The sequence below is a fragment of the Dryobates pubescens genome, chromosome 16, assembly GCF_014839835.1.
Source record: "Dryobates pubescens isolate bDryPub1 chromosome 16, bDryPub1.pri, whole genome shotgun sequence".
Lineage (NCBI taxonomy): Eukaryota > Metazoa > Chordata > Aves > Piciformes > Picidae > Dryobates > Dryobates pubescens.
Window position 1 is genome coordinate 13128930 of NC_071627.1, and position 26412 is coordinate 13155341.

At 47.8% G+C, this 26412-nt stretch overlaps 1 protein-coding gene across 1 annotated transcript in view; it reads right to left on the reverse strand.

The window, feature by feature from the left end:
• Positions 1 to 10623: 10623 nt before the first annotated feature.
• NR3C1 (nuclear receptor subfamily 3 group C member 1) overlaps positions 10624 to 26412 on the reverse strand; it is an 87821-nt gene continuing 72032 nt past the window's right edge. Inside the window, exons 6-9 of the mRNA XM_054168490.1 lie at positions 23956 to 24100; positions 16804 to 16934; positions 13039 to 13196; positions 10624 to 10826 (exon numbers count right to left, since the gene is read on the reverse strand). Coding sequence (XP_054024465.1) covers positions 10674 to 10826; positions 13039 to 13196; positions 16804 to 16934; positions 23956 to 24100 — 587 coding nt within the window. The 3' untranslated portion in view covers positions 10624 to 10673. The remainder of the gene's footprint in view (positions 10827 to 13038; positions 13197 to 16803; positions 16935 to 23955; positions 24101 to 26412) is intronic.

Consider the following 26412-nt stretch of genomic DNA (forward strand, 5'->3'; position numbering starts at 1 on the left):
CCCCCTCCTCACTGCAGCCTCCTTTCAGGGAGCGGTGGAGAGCAATGGGGTCTCCCCTTGGCCCTCCTGCAGGCTGAACAATCCCAGTTCCCTCAGCAGTCAGATTTGGGGTGAAAAGTGAAGCCAGCTCAGAACTGCTGTGCTCTGTGGAGTTGGTACCTTGGCCATAAAGCAGTGACTTCATCTCAGTGCCTGATTTAACTTCCTACAGTATCTTCCCCTTACCAGCTTCACAAACAAACTGAGTTATCAGAAGCCCTGGGCTCCTCTGACCCCAGTCTCCAGCCATCCAACTTGGAAAGGACCAAAGTGCAGTTCCTGTAATGCCAAGGCATCACTCCCTGCAGGGAGGGTGGCATTTGGTGATGACTGAAAGATCTGACCAGAGCAGGGAGCTCACTCTGCTCAGTTCTGGGAGGGCTGAAGCAGGAGCTGTGATAAGGGTGAAAAAAACCCCAAACAACCCTCCCCCCCTTTTTATTTATTGATGATAGTTTACTGGTTAAAAGCTCAGATGGTGACACAGCAGGAAAGGAATCTCAGGGCAGTGTTAGTTGTTCTAGGGCTGTGGAAGCACCAAATGAACACCTCTAGCACCCCGGCACAGGAGGGGTTCTCAGCACAGCTCCTTTAGCAGACACTTTATCAGAGTTTGGGTCAATTCTGTGCTGTTTGTGTGTTAACTGGAAAGTGACTCCCATGTTGTACAGGGTCCCAGCCTGCGGGCCCAAGGGCAGTTCAACTCCTCTGACTGAATTCTCACAGCCCTCAGCATCCTGTCCCAACCCAGTAGCCCCAGTCCCACTTTCGAGCCTCTCAGGGGGCTTTACGAAGATGCCTCCACACGATGCAATCGTACTCCCCTCCACCCCCCCAAACCACCCCTCTCCCGGGGCACAGCTGCAACTCAAAGTACATCTGCAAAAGGAGGCTTCAAAGGTGACTGAGGAGCAGCCACAGCCCCTTGGGGAGGCATCCACCACTATGCTGGGAAAGAGGGTGGCTGAGGAGAAGAGAGCCACCACCATCCCCTTTTCTTACTGCTACACCATTTTAAGCTGCAATCAGGGCTAAATAGGTGCAGGACAAGTGGGGGTGGCAAAGGGGAAGATTTCCACCCAATTCTTTGTGGTGTTTTCTTTCCTTCACTAACCTTTTGCAGAATCAGCTCCCTCCCTCTGCTGACCACACTGCTTTTGATGCAGCCCAGGCTGCCATTGGCCTTCCGGGCTGCAAGTGCCCATTGCTGGCTCCTGTCCAGCTTCTCATTCAGCATCCCTAAATTCTTCTCTTCAAGGGCTGCTCTCAGTCTCATCAATCCTCCAGCCTGGCCTGACAGCAAGGGTTGCCCTGACCTAGGTGCAGGACCTTGCACTTTGCCTTATTGAGCCTCCCGAGGTTCTCCTCAGCCCACCTCTCCAGGACCATCTGGGGAGCACCCATCCCCCCCTTCAAACTGCTGACTTTGGGGCCACCTGTGACCCCCAACCAACCCAACAACTCCAGTGTCAGACCCAACCCTGCTGACTTTGGTGCCACCTAGGATCCCCAACCAACCCAACAACTCCATTGTCAGCCCCAAACCTGCTGTGTTTGGTGCCACCTACGACCCCCCCAAACAACCCAACAACTCCAATGTCAGACCCAACCCTCCTGAGTTTGGGGCCACCTATGACCCACAAGCAACCCAAGAAGTCCATTGTCAGCCCCAACCCTGCTGGTTTGGTGCCACCTACGACCCCCCAAACAACCCAACAACTCCAATGTCAGACCCAACCCTACTGACTTTGGGGCCACCTATGACCCACAAGCAACCCAAGAAGTCCATTGTCAGCCCCAACCCTGCTGTGTTTGGTGCCACCTGTGACCCCCAACCAACCCAACAACTCCATTGCCAGCCCCAACCCTGCTGTGTTTGGTGCCACCTGTGACCCCCAACCAACCCAACACCTCCATTGCCAGCCCCAACCCTGCTGTGTTTGGTGCCACCTGTGACCCCCAACCAACCCAACAACTCCAGTGTCAGCCCCAACCCTCCTGACTTTGGGGCCACCTATGACCCACAAGCAACCCAAGAAGTCCATTGCCACCCCCAACCCTGCTGTGTTTGGTGCCACCCCCCACCCAACGCAAGGGCTCCGCTGTGCATCCCGGCGCCTCTCCCGGGCCCCAGCCAAGCGACTCCCCAGAAGCCTTTTTTGAGGCCATTTAATAAAAAAAAAAAAAAAGAAAGCCAAAAAAAAAAAAAAAGGGCAAAAAAAAGAAAAAAAGCAGCAGGCTTTTATTAGCTGTTTGTGGTTGTGTTTTTCTTTCTGGCCATTCTTCAGCATTGCTGTAAATGGCTGCCATTTACTGCAGCTTCTGTACACGGGGTGGGGGGTTTTTAGGCAGGGTTGGGGGTGGTTGGTTTTTTTTCCCCTTCTTTTTTTGCCTTTTTTTTTTCCCTCTTTTTTTTTTTTTTTTGGGTATTTTTAACCCAGAACAGCAAGAAAGGAAAATAAAGGAAAAAAACCAACAACCCCCCCCCCCCCACCAAAACAACCAAAAACAAAAGGATGAAGTGGAAAAAAAGAAAAGTCAACCATTTCCACACAAGCTTTTACAGTCCCAACAGGGTCGCTGAGGAGGTGAAAAGAAATGACCCCAACCCCCCCCCAAACCAACTCCAAACCAAACCTCCAATACCAAACCCAAACCTTCAACTCCAGACTTAGAGAATTAGTCAGCATGAATTAAAAACCCCAACAACCTACAACTTCTTTATTGATTTCTTGGTTGTTGTTGTTGTTTTTTTCCCCCTTCTGAAACAGGAGTCACTGCTTTCAGTTTTAGTCTTTTTTTTAATAGTTTAGATTTTTTTTTCCACCTTTTTTTTTTGCTCTTTTAATGCTGTTTAAAATGACTGTGATAAAAATAATGAGTTGGGTTTTTTTTTTTTCTTTTTGCCTTTTTTTTTTTTTTTCACCTTCCCCCCCCCCCTTTTTTTTTTGTGTTTTTTTTTTGTGTGTTTTTTTTTTTTTTTTTTTTTCTTTTCTTTTTTTTTTTTTTTTAATAATAATGCCATACACAGGTATGAGATACAATTTGTCCCCAGTATATACCCTTTAATATACAAAATAGAATAATGACACATTGCTGACTCTAGGTGTTGGGGGGGGGGGGGGAAGAGGGTAGTTTGGAAGGGGTGGGGAGGGGGTGGAGGGAGAGGGGATATATTTCTGTTTGTTTGTTTGTTTTTTTCCCCATACACACAGCCTTTTTCCTCAGGGAATGAGGAGCTGGGGGCAAGAAAGGCCCTGACCCCCCCCCCCCCCCATCCTGACAATTTGGTTCCTATGTTAAGATGGATGGCTCAGCAACACCTGGTTGCAGACCGGGCTAAGGAGGGAGCGTCTCCAACCGGGTTCAAGGTGGAGCTTCTCCGTCCCTGGCTTACAACCTGGCTCTAGGGTCTAACCCTGAAGTCCTCGCTGGCTGAAGATGGGACACAGGATTTGGCTGACGTTCATCCAGGCACTTCCTCCTCTTTTGCTACCTTTCTCTTCTCAGAACGGCAAGGTCATTTCTCAGCTTCAGTTGGCACCTTCTCCCCATCCCACCCTCCCTCCCTCCCCTCCTAACCCCCCCCCGGCTGTCGCTGGGGCCGCGCCCAGGCAGCTCCCTCCCTCTCCATCCCCACTCCCACCTAAGGCCATTCCCAGCGCCGGTCCCAGCGGGCGCGGGGGAGCTGCGGCGCGGCCGTTCCTCGGAGGCATGCACTTTGTGATAAGGCACTAAGAGACCAAGTCAGAATTCTCCCTGCTTTATCCAGAGTGCAGATTCTACCCACTGCTACAAGGACTAAGGACACACACACACGGACTTCTCACTGCCTACAGAAGCACCAGGGAGGGGGAAAGGGGAAGTTGAAACTCAACAGCACGCACAGGACGATTGCTTCCTTCTAGCATCAGAGTCTCCTCTTGTTTTTCCTTAAATCCACAAACTAAAACTGAACCTACAGGCAAACAGACAACAAGGGGTAGAGAGGCTCTCCTGTGCGACCAGGGTGGTGAGGATTTGTGCTCACTGCAGTCACTTCTCTGCTGGCCAAAAAGGGAAGTGTTGGAGCTTTGCGTGGCCAAATCGAGTGTTAGGGCGCCTGCAGGCACCCACACCTCCAACCACTCACCCACATAACAGAATCAGAGACTCATTTAAGGTTGGAGAAGACCTTTAAGATCATCAAGTCCAACCATAACCCCACTACCATGACCACTAAACCATATCCTGATACCTCCAGCTATCCGGGGATGCAACTTGCCCTCTTGGAGCAAACTCAGGTTTCCTCCTGCAAGCAGATGGTACCAAACTCCTGTCTGCATCCACCGAAGGGCCACCTTCCGCTAGACCAGGCTGCACAAGGCCTTGAGGCCCAGGAGAGCGGTGAGGCACTGGAACAGTTTGCCCAGGTTCCAAGCCTGGAAGCCTTCCAAGGAAGGTTTGATGAGGCCCCGAGTAAGGTGGTCTAGCAGGAGGCATCCAGTGCCAACCATGGCAGGGGTTAGAACTGGATGATCATTAAGGTCCCTTCCAACCCAAACCATTCTGTGATTCTATGTTCTCACTGAATTGGGCTGAGAGTTGGAATGAAAGCCTGAGCTCCACCTTGTCCTCTACAGTCAGAAAGACGAGAATGATTCCTTCTTGTTTATTAAAGGTATTTGACTCCAAAGCACTCAATAGAGGAAATTTTCCTCTCAAAAGCTGCAACATTCAAAAAGAGATTTAGGCAAGGGTAAAAGTTTAGTTTCCTGTTTGGAAACAACCTCCTGCTGAGGACAGGAAGGTCCCAGTGCACTGCACCAGCCCACACTCTGCATTTACAGATCACAGAATGCCAGGTTGGAAGGGACCCCAAGGATCATCTGGCCCAACCTTCCTAAGTAACAGAAGAGTTGAGTTGAGCTGGCCCAGCACCCTGCCAAGCTGAGTCTTAAAACTGTCCCCTGTAGGGAACTCCACCACTTCCCTTGGGAGATGACTTCAGTGTCCAAATATTCCCATGGGGGAACCATTTTCCCCTGGAGTCCCATGGGAATCTCCCCAGCAGTAACTTGTCCCCATTACCCCTTGTGTTTTTCATGGGGACTCCTTGTACAAGGGGAGTCTCCATCCCCCTGGTAGTAGTCAGATCTTTATGTACTGCTCCATGGTGCTAAGGTCTCCCCTAAGCCTGACCACCCCCAGCTCTCTCACACACCAGGGCTTGCAGCCATAGTGCTGTGCCCACTTTGCATGCTAGTGCCAGATTTCCACAGCTGTCTTTGCTGTGCTGGGGGTGAGGCTGGATGTAAAACCAACCCTGGGGATGGTGTGGGTCAAAGCTGGAGGTGTGGGTGCCACACGCCTCTCCCCGGTCACCTTTTTGGCAGCAGAGGTTGTGATTCAGCAGTGACTCCTGAAGGGGAACCATCCAGACAGGACAGATCCCACCTCAGTTCCAACTTGGTTTTTTTTGTTTCCACAGTGATTAAGCACAAAGCCAACCCCACAAAGTCCCCTGGGCACAGGTTCTCCTCTCTCTGCACTGAGCACTTCTTTGGGTACTGGACACCGACGCCTTCTTCAGCGCTGCCTCCAGGCAAAAGAACAAAGCACGACGTGATACCATTCAGCCTATTGGGTGACCCCCTACCAAAAATAGAACTACATGTATCATGATAAAGCAATCTGTCATCTAAAAATCATCCTTATTATACACTATACAAGCTATTTTACAATCATTTAACAAATTGGTTTTGTCTTTAAAGCTGCAGTAGCCCTTCCCTTCTCGTCTCGGATCAGCGGAGCACACTGATTAGACACATTGGAAACTCTAACTAAATACAAAAATATATTAGGGTTTGTGTTTGTTTTGTTTGTTGGGGTTTTTTTCTCTTCTCTCTCAGAGGATCTGTCTCATGATTTCTATGACACAAAGGATCTGGGGCCACTTGGGAGTAAAAATCAAGAGGTCTCTTTTTGCTGTTGTTGTTGTTGTTGTTGTTTCTCTTTTTCTCTTAGAGTGGCTCGAAGCAAATAGCTCATTTTCCAGGTACAGAAAATCGTTAAGGTGCAGGTAGAAAAGGCTACTACAGCTTCTAAACAGTTTAAAATACAGTTCTTGATGGCAACCAGGAGAAGTTCACAAGAGCTATGGGAACCTTATGGCACGCTGGGAATTGTGTGAGGGGATGCAGCCTTACAAAGACAGAAAAGTGCCACGTACGACGCTAAGACCACGCAAATCAGTAGCGGCTCTTTCCTGCTCTCCAGGAAAGGGGGCTGGGGGAGATTGAAGCAGCTGGTGGCAGGTGGAGATGTGAACATGGGTCTCTAACCCCACGGGGTGGGAGCTGGTGGGTCCAGCATGAGAGTCAGCCAGCTCCTGAGCTGCTGGGTCCAGAGTCGAGAGGAGTCGGCCAGCTCCTGAGCGGCTTGGGTCCATCTTGGGAGGACTCGGCCAGCTCCTGAGCTGCTGGGTCCAGCCTGGGAGGAGCCAGCCAGCCCCCGAGCTGCCGGGTCTAGCGTCGAGAGTCAGCCAGCTCCTCCTTCCCTGCCCCTGGCCGCGGTGAACACCTCGCCGACGAGGAGACTTCTTCGGAGCAGTAGGAGAGAGCAGACGAAACGCAAACCGCTTGGGGCATCCCCGCAGGTCTGCCTCCGAAGTCCCGGGTGCATTGTTTTCCGTCGAGACTCGCAGGGTGAGAGAGTTGAGCGTATAGAAAATTCCACACAGAAGTAAACTTGTCTTAAGCTCTGCATATTTTTTTCCTGAAAAATTTCCTGATGGGCAGTCAGGACTGATCTTCTTGGCAGCAGTGCAGCCCGTGACTCGTAGCGTTATGGCTGTTGCGATTCTATGCGAACACCCCCCACCCCACCCCCCCACCCCCCCTCAAAATCAGGCTCTTTGTGTGTTTTGTTTCGTGTTTCCAGCTACAAAATAACCTGCTCATTTACATCCAAGTGAGGACTGGGTTGGTGAATTCTCTGGGACATCTGCATATCCCATGCTTTTTTGCCCCTCTACCAAAAGTGACTTCGTTTTGTTCACATCGATTGAAATTAGACTCTTTTTGGAGAGTGTTCTCTCACTCACCCTGGCCCTTAAAAAAAACACCAAACCAAACCAAAACAGAACAAAACAAAAAGCAACCCCCCTCCCCCCCCCCCCCCCGCCCCAAAACACCTCATCTTTTATGGTCACTTGGGACGGTTCAAAGCTCTTAGGTTAGGAAAGCCCAACCCATTTTTCACGTGAATATACTCAAGGATTACTCTCTAGAGGTCATTGAGGAAAGCAAGGAGCTGCCCCACCTTAAAAACAAAAAGAACAAACCCCAAACAAAGCAGCTGTACAATAGGCATCTTGAAGTAGTACAAAAAAAACCCCCAAACAAACCACCCCAACCACCCAAAATTATGTCAGAAAAAAAACAACAAAAGAAAAGAAAAAAGACCAAGCTTAGGTTCAGGGTATATAAAGTTAAAGGAAATGGCTAAAACCAGACAGTAATAGCTATAAAAGGCACAACTTCCCTTTTCTGATATACACTTGTAAACTTTCTTCAGGTTACATGCATAAACCAAAATGCTACCTTAACTTGAAAAAGAAACCAGCCCAATAAAATCCAAACCACTTTGCTAATAAAAAAACCCCAACCCCAAACAACAACAACAAAAAAACAACAAAAAAAAAAACCCTCCCAAACAACAACCCCCCCAAAATATCCAAACAATGAAAAACCCCCAGCCCTAATGCAACCAAAATAAAACAGACCCCAACCAAACTCCTGAACAACAAACCAACCTAAAGCCACCCAAAATGACACCACCCCCCCCCACAAAACAACCCCCTCCAAAGCTCCAAAATGAGGAAAACACCCCAAAATAACAAAAAAAAAAACCCCACCCTGAGCAACCCCCTCAGAAAGAACAAAAACACCCCAAGGGGTAAAAAAAATATCCAAAGTAATACAAGGAAAAAAAAACAAACCTAAGCCACCCCCAAAATTAACGAAGACTACCCCCAAAAATAGCTAAAATAATAAAAAACAACAAAAAACCCCAAAATAACAACAACAAAAAAATCCCAAACACAAACCCCTCCAAAATAACAAAACAAAACCCCAACCCCCCCAAAATAACAGACTACCCCAAACAAAAAAATACTCAAAATAACCAAAAAACCCCCCAAAAAAACCAAATAAAAAAAAACTCCCAAACAAAACCCCTCCCAACTAACAAACAACCCCCCAATAACATCAATACCCCAAACAAAAAAACCCCTCCAAAATAACACAATAAAACCCCAACCCCCCCAAAATAACAAAAAAGCCCAAACAAAAAGATAGCTAAAATAACAAAAAACCCTAAAACCCCCCAAAATAACACAAAAAATTCCCCAAACACAGAAGCCTCCAAAATAAAAAAATACCCCCCCAAAAATACAACAAAAAAAAAGCCCAACCCAACCCCCTCCAAAATAACCAAATAAAACCCCAACCCCCCCAAATAAAACTACCCCAAGCAAAAAAAAAAATCCAAAATAACCAAAAAACCCTAAAAAACCCCAAAAGAACACAAAAAAAATTCCCAAACACAAAAACCTCCAAAACAACAAAATACCCCCCCAAAATGACAACAAAAAGAGCCCAAACAAACCCCCTCACCAAAATAACCAAATAAAACCCCAACCCCCCAAAATAAAACTACCCCAAGCAAAAAAAAATCCAAAATAACCAAAAAACCCCTAAAAAACCCCAAAATAACACAAATAATTCCCCAAACACAAACCCCTCCAAAATAACAAAATACCCCCCAAAAAACCAACCAAAAAAAGCCCAACCCAACCCCCCTCCAAAATAACCAAATAAAACCCCAACCCCCCAAAAATAAAAGTACCCCATGCAAAAAAAATCCAAAATAACAAAAAACCCCTAAAAAACCCCAAAATAACACAAATAATTCCCCAAACACAAACCCCTCCAAAATAACAAAATACCCCCCAAAAACAAAGAAAAAAAAGCCCAACCCAACCCCCCTCCAAAATAACCAAATAAAACCCCAACCCCCCAAAAATAACAAAAGAAACCCCAAACAAAAAAAAGCCAACAAAAAAACCACCCCCCCGAAAAAAACCCCAACCCAAACAAGAAACCCTCTAAAATAACCAAATAAAACCCCAACCCCCCAAAAATAAAAGTACCCCATGCAAAAAAAATCCAAAATAACAAAAAACCCCTAAAAAAACCCCAAATAACACAATTCCCCAAACACAAACCCCTCCAAAATAACAAAATACCCCCCAAAAACAACAAAGCCCAAACCCCCTCACCAAAATAACCAAATAAAAACCCAGCCCCCCCCAAAATAACAAAAGAGACCCCAAACAAAAAAATAGCCAACAAAAAACCCACCCCCCCCCCAAAAACCCCCAACCCAAACAAGAAACCCTCTAAAATAACCAAATAAAACCCCAACCCCCCCAAAATAACAAAACAAATCCCAAACAAAAAAAAGCCAACAAAAAACCCAACCCCCCCCCAAAAAACCCCCAACCCAAACAAGAAACCCTCTAAAATAACCAAGTAAAACCCCAACCCCCCAAAATAACCAAAACCCCCTCTCAAACAAAACCCCTCCCAAATAACAAACCCCCACCCCCCTCCAAAAATAACCCCCAACCTCCCTCCCAAACAACAAAAAACCCCCTCCACAGTAACAAAATACAGAAAACCGACCCCAAAAGTTACAGATGAAAACTTCCACCCAGAAAAACCTCCAAAGTAACCAAATAAACAGAAAACCCCCAACCCCCCAAAGTAGTAAAGACTTCCCAAACAAAAAACCCCTCCAAATTAACACACACACCCCCCCCAAAAGGAGAAAGACCAAGAAGCACAACCCCAGCCCTAGCCAACAACTCTCCCCTCAAAGCAACCCCAGCTCAGCCAACTCTCTCCAGCCAACCGCAGAAACGAATCGGTGGGAAGTCCATCCCACAGCCCCCGAGCCCGTCACTGCTGCGCACAAGGGGAGAGGAGTGAATTTGTGGCCACTCTGCCTCCTTTCCCTTTCCCTTTCCCTTTCCCTTTCCCTTTCCCTTTCCCTTTCCCTTTCCCTTTCCCTTTCCCTTTCCCTTTCCCTTTCCCTTTCCCTTTCCCTTTCCCTTCCCCTTTCCCTTCCCCTTTCCCTTTCCCTTCCCCTTCCCCTTTCCTGTTCCCTTCCCCTTTCTCTTTCCCTTTCCCTTTCCCTTCCCCTTTCCCTTCCCCTTTCCCGTTCCCTTCCCCTTTCTCTTTCCCTTTCCCTTCCCCTTTCCCTTCCCCTTTCCCTCCCCCTCCCCCTTCCCCCCTCTCTTTCCTTTTGCTTCTCTGCAACCCGCCGCTCGGCTCGCCGAAATCTTGGCCCTCTGTAAACCACTGTAGTGCATAATTACGAAAGGTAACATCGCTGCAAGGACAAAAAATCCACCCCTATCAACCAGTTCTGGAGGTTTTACCTTTAAGAAAAAGAAAAAAAAAACCCCAAACAAAACACAACCAAACCCCCCCCCCCCCAAAAAAAAAGAACAACCCCAACCCCCACCAAGCCCCCTTCAAAGCTATCGTTTGACGGTTTCTTAAGGCAACCCTTTTGTGTTAAGGCAGTCACTTCTGGTGAAACAACAGCTTCTTGATGTTTCCGTTGGAGTATTTTGGTATCTGATTGCTGATGATTTCTGCCAGCATCTCTGGGAACTCAATACTCATGGATTTATCCAAAAAGGTCTGGAAGCAAAAGCTCAGAAGGTTTTCAACCACCTACAGGCGAGAAAGCAAAGCGTTACTCACGGGAGCGAAGGCTGAGCCGCCACACAGCCACAGAATCACTAAGGGTGGGAAAGACCTCCAAGATCATGGAGGCCAACTGTAAGCCAGCACCACCGTGGCCACTAAACCATGTGCCCAAGGGCCATGGCCACAACTTTCTTGAACATCTCCAGGGATGGTGACTCCACCGCCTCCCTGGGCAGCCTGTTCCAATGCCTGACCACTCTCGCAGCAAAGGAACTGTTCCTCATGCCCAACCAAAACCTCCCCTGGCACAATTTCAGGCCATTTCCCTCTCCTTCTATCACCTGATACTAGGGAGAAGAGAAAAATTCCCACCTTCCTTCAGGGAGCTGTAGAGAACAATGAGCTCTCTCCTTAGCCTTCTCTTCCCCAGACTAAACAACCCCAACTCATCCATTCTTTGGATGATGCCCTCCAAACCCCTCACCAGCCTCACTGCTCTTCTCTGGACACCCTCCAGCACCTCAGTATCTTTCCTATCCTGTGGCACCCAGAACTGAACACAGGACTCAAGCTGTGCCCTCACCAGGGCCAAGTACAGAAGCACAATCACTTCCCTACTCCTGTTGGACACACTGGTTTTGATCCAGGCCAAGATGCTGTTGGCCTTCTTGGCCACCTGGGCAGACTGCTGGCTCATCTTCAGCCACCCATCCACCAACACCTCCAGATCCTTTTCCACTAGGCTGCTTTCCAGCCACCCTGCACCAAGCCTGTGCCATTGCTTGGGGCTGTTGTGACCGAAGTGCAGGACCCAGAACTTGGTCTTGTTAAACCTCATCCCACTGGCCTCAGCCCACCCAAGCGACACCTCACACCCCACTGAGAGGGTATGTGTGACAAGGGGCAGCCAGCCAGAGTCATCCTTATCATAATGAGTAAGTCTGCAAAGGACATTTTGATATACACCAAGTGAGGCACTGTGCCAGGCTCTACAAAGGGTTTAATGCCCATGGCGATCTTAGGTTGATGGTTGGACTCAATGATCTTGGAGGTATTTTCCAGCCACATCAGTTCCATGACTCTACAAATACTGAAGAGATTTTGTATCAGTTCATAGAATCACAGACTTGTTTGGGTTGGAAAGGACCTTAAAGATCATCTGGTTCCCACCCCATGCCATGGGCAAGGACACCTTCCTCTAGAACAGGTTGCTCAAGGTCCCATCTAACCTGGCTTTCAATACTGCCAGGCTTGGAGCCTCCACAGCTTCTCTGGGCAACCTGTTCCAGTGCCTCATCACCCTCATGGGGAACAATTTCTTCCTGATGTGTAATTTCCTCCTAATGCCTAATTCCCTCCTCACGTCTATTTCTCATTCTAGCTTATCAATCACATACATATGGAGAAGCTTAATGAGATCTTTCCAGGTGCTTGGTAAGGTAACAAGGCAAAAAAAGAAATTATTTTGAGGTCTCAAAGTTTCTGCTGCCTTATCCAGCTTGAATACTACTCAGACATATACAGCTTAGAGCACCCACAGCAAAAGGAGCCAGCCTGAAATTCCCTGCTAACCCCACAAATAGCACTGCTGCATTGTTTTAACACCCTTTCAAACCACTCCAATGGGACTTCAACAGTTTGTCTCCAGGATAACCTTGCTTTTAAACTTCACAACTGCAAAATGATTCCCACTTTCCAAGTTCCTCCATTTTCAATGGTTGGACTCCATGATCACAGACTCAACCCCACAGAATGCCAGCTTGGAAGGGACTCCAAGCATCACCTGGCCCAACCTTTCTAGATAACAGGAGAGCTGAGGGGAGCTGGCCCAGCACCCTGTCAAGCTGAGCCTTAAAAACACCCAGTGTAGGAGACTCCACCAGCTCCCCTGGGAGAGAATTCCAATGTCCAACTGCTCTCACGAGGAAACACTTTCTTCTGGAGTCCACTGGGGATCTCCCCAGGAGTAATTTGTTCCCATGATCTGCAGTGTCTTTTCCAACCACAACAATCCTGTGATTCTCTCATTTTAGACCCACATTTTCACAAACTGAAGACACTTCCCTGAGAGGGTCATTAGCCATTGGAATGTGCTGCCCAGGGAGGTGGTGGAGTCACCGTCCCTGGAAGTGTTCAAGATTCTATGACTGCCTCCACCCCACATTTATCCCTTTAAATACAAGGATAGAGGAGATCACTCTTAGATCCCCAAACCTCTTCATCTGGCAGGACTTACATCATGCATAGAGTCCAACAGCTTCGTCAGTTGATAAAAGCGCTGCCAGTTCTGGCTGGAGTTCCCTTCCCTCTTCACGATGGCCTTCCCCAGCTCTTTGATGTAGGTCATTCGGATTTCTTCAAACAGAGATTGACTCTTCAGGCCCTCCTTGGGAACTGCAACATGGAGACAAACCTTTAAGACATTATACATCTATGAATTGAGTTGTTATTTGAGCTCTCTGACACGAGTCATGCAAAAATGACCGCAAAAAAAAAGAACTTGGGCTCGATGACTGGGGAGAAAGGAGAGGAGAGAGCAGGAACCAAGTCAGATGACTGGTTAACAAACAGCACAGGACTAAGAAACACCACAGGCAAAACAAAAGAATCCAAAGTTAACCCCCAAAAATTAGAAGGAAGGGAACTCGACCATGGAGGCAACAACACTGAGGCCAGGAAGTGCCCTGAGGAAGAACCACCAGGGCTGGCTGCTGTGTTTTAAGTGCCTGGGGAAATGTGACATTGGACAGATTCCATTAAAAACTTCTCTGTGCTGAGGGGAGAAAAGAGCAAGGATCACAGGGTGGCTTGGCTTGCAGGATCACAGGATGACCTGGTTAGTAGGGTCACAGGATGGCTTGGCTCAGAAAGGATCCTGAAAGATCATGGAGTTCCAAGTCTCCTGACACGGATCAAATAACCTGTCCAGTCAAGGCGGGACAGAGACACTGGACAACAAGCTGCCTGCCCAAGGCAGGAGGGACTTGGGTCTCTGTAGAACTTCTTGAAATAGGGATGAATCATGGACAGATGAAGAACTGTGGGTTAGGAACCCAAGACATGGAGACTGAGGCCTGTATTCAGACTCAAATACCTGAAGGGATCCTACTGGAAGGCTGGAGAGGGACTTTTAATAAGGCTGTCCAGCAATAGGACACGGGGGAGTGGTTTTAAAATGAGGAACAGCAGGGTTAGTTTGGATCTTAGGAAGAAGTTCTTCAGTATGAGGGTGATGAGATTCTGGAATAGGCTGCCCAGAATGATTGTGGATGCCCCTTGCCTGGAAGAGTTCAAGGCGAGGTTGGATGAGGCCTTGGGCAACCAAGTCTAGATGAGAGGCATCCCTGCCTATGGCAGCAGGTTGAAGTAGATGATCTCTGAGCTCCCTTTCAACTCAAACTATTCTATGGTTCTATGAAATCCATGGTAAGTTCCTGTGTCTGTGCTCTCCTACTGGGCCGGTCCTTCTAAACACCAAGGACTAGTAAACAAATCAGGAGAAATCAGGGATATGGACTCCTGTGGTCCTTAAAAGAGGCTTGATTTGAAGCCTTTAATTACCTTGGTGAAGTGAATGGAAGGAGGTGGAGGTAGAGAAGAGAGAGAGCTGAGACAAAGCCAACTGAAAGCAAGAGAGGAGGAAAGAGCCCCTGAAGCACCCTCCCTTGCCTAAAAACTCCATCCCTCCCTACACTGTCAGCATCTGTGAGATGCTGGAGCATCCTGTCTGCCTTGTCTCCACAGGAGATGACAAGATGTCAGCTGGTGCTTCAGTGATTGAAGAGGTCTGTGAGCTCCGTCTATGTGTCAGCTACGTGTCTAGACCCGCGTGGGATTCCTGTTTTACTCCTCCTCCTACTCCTTCTCCTCTCTTGGGAAACTTAACAGAGAAACACAATAAATAGAAACTAAAGCTGTGGATGACAAAGCTGCACAAATTTCAGCTTGCAACTTGCAGAAGTCCACAATGTTCCCCTCACACAATGTCTGTACTCAGAAAGACATCTGAGAATTGGTTGTCTTTAGCTGTAAATACGACAGAGGAGCTGGTTAGCACCAGGGCTTCCACAGCTCCCTCATCAACAGGCTGCATTCCATGACTGTTGCCTCTTCACCATTTCTGCCATGGAAATTCCTTCAAGGAAATTTCCAAGCTCTCTAAGGAAAGTTGGCTTCCACCACATCCAAAACACTTGAGGAATTTTTGGGAAAGGTTTCAGAAATCTGCAGTTTTGGGGAAGGTTCAAGTTCAGCATAGCCCAGGGCAGCGTGGAGCTGAAAGTTCCCTCTGAAAAGAGCTCTTGTTCCAGTTCTGGGCTTGGCAGGTGAGGCTGAGCTGGTCCTTGCCAGGCCACCGAGGCGACAGGCATGGGGAGGAGCCGGTCGTGGCACCTCTCCTGCCCACACACATCACCTGGCCTCCAACAGGGCCTCAGTGCTGGGCTACACCAGCCTCCTGCTTTCAGCTGGGAAAAGCCCAAAGCTATCAAGGTGTCATTTCTTTAGAAGAACTGATGCTGTTATTGTCTGAGAAGAGGAAAGCTGAGGGGTGTTTGAGCTCTTGCTATGATGAACTGACTACAGTTTTCAGAATTTCTAATCCTGGCCTTGAGCAACCAGGTCCAGTGGAAGGTATCCCTGCCCATGGCAGGGGAGTTGGAACTGGATAACCTTCAAGGTCCCCTTCAACCTAAACCATTCTATGAATCTATGCTGAGAAACCTTTCTATGTACTATGGCTCTCACTGACACTTCTAATCCACCCCCAGGTCCTTGTCACTACACCCAACCAGAAACCATCTTTAGTCAAGCAGGAGCACAAAGGCTCCAGAAGAACTGCAGTCACTGCCTCACAACTTCCTCAGTCCTATGGGCCCATGGGCAGCCTAGGCCAGACCTGGACAGGCCTTCTGGGGAAGAAACTGTTCCTAATGTCCAACCTTCTCATAGTGAATGGTCCCAAACTGAACCCAGTATTTGAGGTGCAGCCTCACCAGGGACAGTCTCTGCTCTGCTCTTCTGTCAGTTTGTGATTCATGCATTTTTGAAGCATTTCAAAGTGCAGTTGGGAGCTAGGCCTCTCTGTTGATCTTGGGAAGTTCTCAACACCATTTGTATGGCCTCAGCATTAATGTCTAAAAGCAGAAGTCATAGAACCCTAGAATGGTTGAGACAACCAGGTTGGAAAAGACCTCAGAGATCAAGGGACCTTAAAGGTCATCTAGTTCCACTCCCACTAGACCAGGCTGCTCAAGGCTTTATCCAACCTGGCCTTGAACACCTCTTCATTAACCCTGTATGATGAGGTACCCAGCAGAACATTTTCACTTTGATTTGCTATCAGACACCTCAAGCCAATTTTAAATCACATTTGTGATGCTGGTGAGCTGGAGGCACATTGCTGAATCATTTGATTGTTTGTGTTGGAAGGGGCCCAAGGGAAAGATCATCTAGTCCATTGCCCTGCCATGAGCAAGGACATCTTCCACTGTTATCAGGTTGCTCAGAGCCCCATTCAACCTGATTCAACACTTCCAATGATGGGATATCCACAGCACCTCTGGGCAACCTGTTCCAGTGCCTCACTAGCCTCATAATAAAGACTTTCTTTCTTATGTCTTATCTAAGTCTCCCTCTTCCAGTTTACAGCCATCACCCCTTGTCCTATCACTGCATGCTAATGAAAGACCCCCTCCAGCTTTCTTGTAGACCCCTTTTAGATACTGGAAGGCTGAAATCAGGTCCTCCTGGAGCCTTCTCTTCTCTGGGCTGAACAACTCCACTTCTCTCAGCCTCTCCTCATAGGTGATGCTTCAGCCTTTCAGTCATGTCTGTGAACCTCAACTGTGGCTATCACTTCCCTGGTCCTGCTGGTCACACCACTGACAAGCATCTAATGTGATGCTGTTCCAAATAAAAGGAGAGTTGAGGAAATATCGTAGAGGTGGGAATAGAGATAAACATAACAAAGGTTCACAGAGGCATTTAACTGTTAACCTACTTGTAGAGAGGAGAAGCAAGGTCTTCATGCAGAGATACTCTTCGTAGGAGACTTGCAGGCGTGACAGCTCTCGGGCAACCATGAGCATGTGTTTGCATTGTTCATACATACAGGGTAGATTCATTCTCTGCCTGAGGAGTAAAGAGTAGAGAAATTAGTTCAATGTACAGTCCCAAATCTAAGTCTTTTTTCCATGCTTCATTCATGCAGGGGTTTTAGAGACAGATGACAAGCTGGTACATGATCAAAACAATGTTTGGTCTGCCCACTGCCTCCATCGCCATGGGCACTGGCCCAGAACTGCAGCCCAGGAGTGTGATGTATGAAACCCCAGTGTAACAATAGGAGCCTGCTTTTACCAAAGGCTGGTCAGCAAGTTCTGTTGTCAAGAGACAACACAACATTTCATCACAAACTAGACCTAAATTTCAGTTCAGGAACTTAGTAACTAACTTCTTGGAGTCTGCAAGTCCTGAAGTATTTAAGCTGTGTAGAGAAACAAGACAAGTTCACTGCACTAACCATAGAAGGGTTTGGGTGGGAAGGGACCTTAAAGACTATCTAGCTCCCACCCCCTGCCATGGGCAGGGACACCTCCCACTAGCCCAGGTTGCTCAAGGCTTCACCCAACCTGGCCTTAAACACCTCCAGGGAGGGGGCATCCACAACCTCCCTGGGCAACCTATTCCAGCGTCTCACCTCAGTAAAGAATTTCTTCCTACTCTCCAGTCTAAATCTCCTCTCTTCCTGCTCAAAGCCATTGGCTCTCATCCTGTCACTCCAAGCTGTTGTCTGAAGTCCTACCCCAACTCTCCTGTAGCCCCTTCAGGTACTGGAAGGCTGCTTTAAGGTCTCCCTGGAATCTTCTCCAGGTTGAACAACCCCAACTCTTGTGGCTGTATTAATCCAAATCAAGCACAAGTCTAAACTCCCATCATTTCCAAACACATGGTGTTGGACAACGCCTTCTGAGTGTGACAGGACTCTCTGTGTGGCACTGCTTTACACACAAATGTATCTACAGCTCACTCATGGTCCACAGACACTGGCATTCTGTTACACCTTGAGAATCAAGGAGAAACAGCCAGGACACAAAGCACACTCGAGGTAAGCTGCATGGATCATAGAATCATAGACTTGTTTGGGCTGGAAAAGACCTCAAAGCTCCAACCATTGACCCAACACCACCATGGCCACTAAACCACATCCCAAAGTGCCATGTCCACAAGTTTCTTGAACACCTCCAGGGATGGTAACTCCACCATCTCCCTGGGCAGCCTGTTTCAATGCCTGACCACTCTTGCAGCAAAGAAATTGTTTCTCATGTCCAACCTAGACCTCACTCCTCTCCTTCTATCACCTGATAGTAGAGAGAAGAGATGAGCCCCCACCTCACTGCAACCTCCTTTCAGGGAGTTGTAGAGAGCACTGAGGTCTCTCCACAGCTTCCTTTTCTCCAGACTAAACAATCCCAGGTCCCTCAGCCACTCCAGAAATCAGAGTTAAGTGCAGGATGTGCTGCTGGGGGATGTTTCTCAGGGCACTTGACACTATTTGGCCCTTTGGTGTGTTCTCTCTGGGCCGTATCAAAGGGCATCTGACAGATCTCAAATTGAGTAATTTAAACACATTCCAAGCCAGGGCTCAGCAGTTTTCCTCCTGCAAAACTGTTGCCATTTCTGGGCAGAAAGTTAAAGCAAACATTATTAAATGGGTCAGCCTGGCATTTGGGTCTATCTGCTGCAGATGCGATGGCCTTGGCAGGTCTGAGAAGCTACCTGAAGACAGGCAGGCTTTTGGTAACACCAAGGCTATGGAAATTGCAGTCCTCAAAAAGGGAGAGTGAGGCAGAACTCCCTCCCTCGAGAGCAGGGGAACACAGCTGAGCTCTGCACTATACCCTCAGAGGGCAGCGGATCCAGGCTGTATCAGCAGCAGAGGGAAGCTGATTCACTGGATAGCCCTGAACGCTGGCACAGGCTCTGGGAAGAGGTCCCAGACACTGCCCTTGCTGATCTCCTGGCCAGAGCACATCAGATGACCTCAGCTGCCATGGGGCTGGGCGCAGGGAGGCTGTCCAAGGATCTGCATCAAGTCACAGAGCGAAGAGCCTGCGAGGAGCAGAGGATTTGGGGCTCTCTCATTCCCTGTTCAGTTTCACAGACAGAGGGCATTCAGCAGCTCTGTGAGTTAATGCAGCCACACATCAACCAGGTGTAACACTTAAACCAGGTGCTCTAATTAGATGATTAAAAGTGGTATTATACCTAGTAATGGCATGAGGGAACTGGGGTTGTTCAGTCTGGAGAAGAGGAGGCTGAAGGGAGACTGCATTGCTCTCTACAGCTTCCATTGGATCAGGCTGGCCAAGGCCCCATCCAGCCTAGCTTAGAACACTGCCAGTCTTGGAGCCTCCACAGCATCTCTGGGCAACCTGTTCCAGCGCCTCACCACCCTCATGGGGAAGAATTTCTTCCCAAAGTCTCATCTAAATTCAGCTCCTTCCAGTTTGAAGCCATCAGCCCTCATCCTGTCACTCCAAGCCTTTGCAAAAAATCCCTCTCTGGCTCTCCCGCAGCCCATTTCAAATCCTGATCTCCCTGGAGCCTGCTCTTTTCTAGGCTGATGTGACCCTGCTTTAGTGATTGTAAATCTCAGTCTGTTTGGATTCACCTTGTTCTACAGGTATCAAACATTCCTCTGCCTCAGAAAAGAGGCAGAGCTGGAAGCTGCAGCTCCATGGAAGCCCATGTCAGGTACCGGGGCCGCAGGCATGCCTGCGGTGTGGGATGCGTGCTGCTGACAAAAGCCTGCCATGATTTTCCACACTGCTGTGAGTCATTCAGCTCTGCTAAGTCTATAAAAGAGGAAAAATCAGCAGCAAGATGCTGCTGGGCTGGGGAAAAAAAAACCACCCAACCCCCAAAAAACAAAAACAGATGATCCTGACTCCACAGAATTAGTTACCAAAGAATGTTCAGAAATAGTTCTGGGAATTACAGAGTCATAGAATGACAGGGGGTGGGAGGGACCTCCAGAGGTCATCCAATCCATCCACCCTGCCAGAGCAGGATCATCCAGGGCAGGGCACACAGGAACACACCTAGATGGGTCTTTGAAAGTCTCCAGTGATGGGGCCACAACCACAACCCAGGGCAACCTGTTCCAGTATTTCACCACCCTCGTTGTGAAGAGCTTCCTCCTGATGTCCAGCCTAAACCTCCCCTGCTCCAGTTTCAAACCACTGCCCCTCATCCTATCCCCACAGGTCCTTCTAAACAGTCCCTCCCCAGCCTTCCTGTAGGTCCCCTTCAGATGTTGAAACACAGCTCTAAGGTCTTCCTGAAGCCACCTCTTCTCCAGCCTGAACAGTCCCAAGTCCAGCAGGTCCATGTCCCTCTTCTGCTGGGGGTCCCAGAGATGGATGTAGTACTCCAGGTGAGGGCTCACCAGAGCAGAGGGGCAGAATCAGCTCTCTCCATTTGCTGGCCACACTGCTTTTGATGCAGCCCAGGATGCCATTGGCTGGGCTGTTAAGTGCCCATTGCTGGCTGCTGTCCAGCTTGTCATCCACCAGCACCCCCAAGTCCTTTTCTGCAGCGCTTGTCTCATCATCCCCCAGCCTGGACTGATATCAAGGATGTCTATCTACATCTGTATCTGTATCTATTTCTACCTGTACCTCCATCTATCTATACCTGCATCTGTACCAGCCCTACAAGATCCACATATGGAAACTGCCAGCTGACACAGACGTAGCTCTGTTGGAAAAGCAAAGAGGAATTCTTGTTTTGCAGTGTGAAATGCAGAGTCTAATGAATAATCCCACACTGCTCCATTAAAGGCTATTATCTCTGCCCAGAAATGAAGGAGAAAATGAAGCATAAGGAGATGAAATGAGAACAATTCTATGGATACATTTGGTGGAACCTTTTTGCACCCAACAAATGCCATGAAAAATGGTTTTTGTTCATCTCACAGCAACTCTAGGATCCACCCTTCCCATCCTTAGCTGATGTCTCAGCCTAGAATATACACAATATGATGAACATTATTCAAATGTATTGCATTGTTTTACTGTATTTTGTTTTTCCCCCAAATAAATGAATCACTAATCACAGCATGGCAGGTTGGAAGGGATCCCAAGGATCATCTGCTCCAATGACAGGAGCACAGACACAAAAGGGGAATATTCAATGCATATTCAATTCTTAAGAGAGGCCTGGTCAAATCACCAAGCTGCCAGCTTAAGACTCAAGAAGGGCAGAGCTTAATTCCCTTTCTCCCCACAGACTGTGTTGATGATGCTTGGAAAATCAATGCTGGTGGAATCAATAACAGTAGTAATGAATGGTGGCAATCAACACTACCATGGCTACAGCTACCTGAGCACCAGGCCAAACAAGTCCTCTGCCTTCTGAGCAGCTCTGTGTTCAGTCAGGGGAAGAGATTTATCAGTGCCAAGGATCTGCTAGCTGGAGATGCAGCTTGACAAACCTCCTGACGGGTTAGACAGGTTTTTTGTGGGCAGCCCACTTGCCTGAAACCTGTCAACATGAGCTAGCAGATCTTGCTACTCTGTGTTAAGTAATTAGTAACTACAGAGGAATAATGGTGGACAGGGCTGGTGCAAGGATAAAGGTGTGCAAGACTCGTGCTGCTCAGATGCTCGAGCAGATTACATGAAACCAAAGGAAGTTTTGTCATCAGAGAATCACAAAATGGATTGGAAGTGGCTTAAAAGATCATCCAGTTACAGCCCTCTGCCATGGCAGGGAAACCTTCCCCATAAAGAATTCAGTATTATCCAAATTATTTGGCAGTTATGTCCATTCAAGTCACCCAGGCTTGGAGAATCATGGAATTGTTTGGGTTGGAAAAGCCCTCTAAGGTCATCAAGTCCAAACACCATGAGGGCCATTAAACCATGTCCCCTAGTGCTATGTCCACATGTTACTTGAACACCTCCAGAGAAACTCTACCACCTCCCTGGGCACCCTAAACCTCCCCTGGCACAAATTCAGGCCATTTCCTCTTGCTTTAACACCTGATGCTAGGGCAAAGAGACCAACAACCCCCTCACTGCAACCTCCCCTCAGGGAATTGTAGAGAGCAATGAGAACTCTTCAAAGGCAGAGTTTCTCTTCCTAAAGCTGAAGACAGGGGAGGTCTCAGTTGGACATTAGAATAAACTTCTTCACTGAAAGACCTCTCAAAGACTGGAACCGGCTCCCCAGGGAGGTGGTTGAATCCCCATCCCTGGAGGTGCTGCAAAGAGGCAGAGACTACTCTTCCAGGAAAGACATTTTTCCTACTATCCAACCTAAACCTTCCCACTTCAGAGGCTCCTGAGAAGTCAGCAGTGGGTTTCTGTGTTTGTCCAGTTTCACTCTGAGGTGGCTGCATTTGTTTTGATTAAAGGTACATCAAAAGCTACAACCAGAGAGTTCTATGGAGAACCTGCAGCACACTGGAGGAGCACCTGCAGTGCCCTCAGACTGCCAGCTTCACTGAAAAGTCATGTTGATAAACAACCTCTGTAGCAAAGCAGTGACTGGAATGAATTTGAGAATTATCCTTCCAGTTGGGATTTTTTAGGAGTAGCAGCACACCCTCAGCTCTAAAGCTCTGTGGCTTTGGCCCACTGATAGAACAGCAGGAGCCCTCTGACTGACAGCAAATTAGATGTTGTTATGCTGCTCATTAGTGACAACACTCACTGGAGGTGTTCAGGAGGAGACTTGATAGGGTGCTTGGTTGCATGGTTCAGTTGGTTGGGTGGTGCTGGATGATAGGTTGGACACGATCATCTTGAAGGTCTCTTCCAACCTGGTCTATTCTATTCTATTCTATTCTATTCTATTCTATTCTATTCTATTCTATTCTATTCTATTCTATTCTACTCTACTCTACTCTACTCTACTCCACTTCACTCTACTCTACTCTATTTTATTTCAATTCCAATTCACTGAGACTATGTTAGTCCAGAGATGGAGAATCATAGAACCACAGAATAGTTCAGGTTGGAAGGGACCTCCAAAGGTCATCTCGTCCAAAACCCCTGCAGCCAGCAGGGAAATCCTCCACTAGATCAGGTTGTTCAGAGGCCTGACCTTAAGTATCTCCAGGGATGGAAAATATTTGAAGAACTGTAATCAACAGCACAGAGATTGGTCCCCATCTGCCAGGTGCTCCTCACCTTTCTTTGAAGAACAATGATGCTGCTGATCAAGAAATGATTACAGTTTATAAAGCCTGCATAAACACTTTGAAAAAAATAAAGGGAATACACCAGTCACCTCGAATCCTGGGGTCAGTTTTGGGCCCCTTGCTCCAAGAAGCACATTGGGGTACTAGAGCAGGTCCAGGAAAGGGTAACAGAGCTGGTGAAGGGTCTGGAGAACAGGTGTGGTGAGGAGCAGCTGAGGAAACAGGGGTTTTTCACTCTGGAGAAAAGGAGGCTGAGGGGAGACCTCATTGCTCTCTGCAACTCCCTGAAAGGAGGTTGCAGTGAGGTGATTGTTGGTCTCTTCTCTCTAGTATCAGGTGACAGAATGAGAGGAAATGGTCTCAAGTTGCACCAGGGGAGGTTTAGGTTGGACATAAGGTACAGTTTCTTCTCCTTGAGGGTTGCTGAGCCCTGGCCCAGGCTGCCTGGGGCCACAGTGGAGCCCCCATTCCCTGGAGGGCTTTCAAAGCGGTGGAGATGTGGTGCTGAGGGACATGGACTAGTGGTGAGCTGGCAGTGCTGAGTTAAGGGCTGGCCTGGGTGATTTTGAAGGTATTTTCCAACCACCACAATTTAAAGATTAAATAATGAATGGTGCAGGAGCAGTCACAATATGGCAGATTTTAGTACAAACACCTCCCACAAGCCCTTCTTAATCTAAATAAATTTAATATCTCAACCAGCAGCTTTTCATTTGCCTGATTTCAAACCATGAAGCATTCTGCTGAAAGAAAAAAGGGAAAAAAAAAGAACAACCAACTAAAGCCCCTTCCAAACCCAAGCTTCAAATGCCAGCCTGAGCTGTGATCTCTGCAGGAATCTGCTATCCAGTGATTCACCCCTCAAGTGCGATCCCCAGGAGCGCTCCGTGGAGGCTCATCTCACCCTGAGAAACCTGGGAAGTGACTCAGGTCTTAACTTACTCATTAATAATCAGATCTGGTGCAAAGCACAGGAGGTTTCCATTGGATTGTTTGTATGATCTCCATCCTAAAGCAAAAGCCATCAGGAACATCCAGGAGTACTGCAGAAGGGTCATTTGGTCATCCAGGTGTAAGTTTCGGAAACCTGGGAAAGGAAGAACGGAGGCTTGAGAGGGTTGGTTGCAAAAAGAACACCCCAAAGCTGGCACAGGACCATGGCTAGCAGCAGCACAACTTCTGCACTACCACCTTTAAAAATGCATCCCATCAGCGCTTCTGTGACCACCACAGCTGAAGCAACAACAGCATCTCTGCCACGTTATGAGCCTCTAACTCAGGCATGGATTTTAGATTAGAAAGAAAGGAAACACAGGGTTCAGAACAGCAGGAGGTGTCATGCTTGCTGGATGAAAAAAGAAAGCACAGTATCACAGTAAGGTTGGGGTTGGAAGGGACCTCTGCAGCTCATTGAGTCTAACCCCTCTGCCAAAGCAGGGTCACCTAGAGAAGGTCACGGGAACACATCCAGGTGGGTTTTGAATGTCCCCAGAGAAGGAGACTCCACCACCTCTCTGGGCAGCTTACTCCTGTGCTCCAGTACCCTTAAAGAAGTTCCTTCTCATGATCAGATGGAACTTCTGATAGAATAGAATAGAATAGAATAGACCAGACCAGACCAGAACAGACCAGGTTGGAAGAGTCCTTCAAGATCATCGCATCCAATCTATCATCCAACACCACCTAATCAACTAAACCATGCAACCAAGCACCCTATCAAGTCTCTTCCTGAATACCTCCAGTGATGGTGACTCCACCACCTCCCTGGGCAGCCCATTCCAATGGGCAATCACTCTCTCTGTGTAGAACTTCTTCCTAAGCTCCAGCCTAAACCTCCCCTGGTGCAGCTTGAGACTGTGTCCTCTTGATGTTCAAGTTTGTGTTAATTACCCCTCGTCCCATCACTGGGCACCACTGAACAAAGCCTGGCCCCATCCTCCTGACACCCACCCTTGAAATATTGGTCAACACTGATGAGATACCCCTCAGTCTGCTCTCCTCCAGACTAAACAGCCCCAAGTCTCAGTCTTTCCTCACAAGAGAAATGTTAGAAGTGTTCCAAGCTAGGCTGGATGAGGCCTTGAGCAGCTTGGTCTGGTGGAAGGTGTCTCTACCACAGGCAGGAACTGGATGACCTTTAAAGTCCCTTTGAACCCAAACCATTCTATGAATCTACACTACAAATATTGATAGTATTTACATGCTATTAATACTCATTTCATATCTTTCCATAAGTCACTGAGCTCTCTTCCCAAGCTAACAGCATTATTTACATTATTTGAGAGCACTCCAGTAGACAACCAAAGGTTTAGTGCCAAACTGGGGTCTGAACAACAACTGTATCCTGAACTTACAAAACTTCTGTTGCACTAGCTACCATCATTAACTGCTTCTAATTGTACAAGGCTCATGTGGCATGGACAGAGCCAATTAAAGAGTGAGGAAATGGGGGAAATCTGAAAATTGGTCCCTTAAACACCCTTCAAATGTAGGCAGCTTTTAATTGGCAACCCCAGCTCCTATTAGAGCCTGCCTACATCTAGCCAAAAAAATACTGTGCAGCTTGAACTCAGGCTTTAATCATTCTCAGATGTTAATGAAATTAAACAAAACTGACTTGAATTCAGGCTTTAATCATTATTAAATTATTATTCATTGTGATGAAAGTCTGAATTCAAGTTGATTTGGTTTAATTTTATGAAGCAGCTGACATCTATCTAAAGGCCTTGTTCCAGTGCTGCCTCCTGGAGATCTGCAAATAGCATTCAGCAGATTAATAAATAGCATCACAGAATGGTTTGAGCTGGAAGGGACCTCCAAAGATCATCTAGTCCAACCCCCTTGCAGTGAGCAGGGACATTCTCCACTAGATCAGGTAGCTCAGAGCCTTGTCAAACCTGACCTTGAGTGTCTCCAGGGATCTGGCCTCAGCTGCCTCCCTGGGCAACCTGCTGCAGTGTTCCAGGACCCTCATGCTAAAGAACCTGTTCCTAACATCCAATCTACATCTACTCTTTTCTCATTTCAAACCACTGCCTCTTGCTCTGTCACTGCAGGCCTTTGTAAACAGTCCCTCTGCAGCCTTCTTGTAGGCCCCCTTCAGGTACTGGAAGGCTGCTATTAGGTCTCCCTGTTGGGATGTCTAACTGCTCCCTCAAAAAAGCTTCTGGCTTTGGAGAGGCAGCAGGAGCCACCAGCTACCACTTCTAAAACACCAGCAAAGTGTTTCAAAGTCATTTCAAACTTACTGGGTCAAATCTTGAAATCTTTGCTCAAAGCCTCCTCCAGGAAAAGGCTATTTTGAAATCTCAGCGAGAGGGTTTGGCAACGAGAGCTGAGCTGGGTTACTGCTGGTGTCTGATCATCTACAGCCAGTTGTGGTTTACAGACATGAAATAC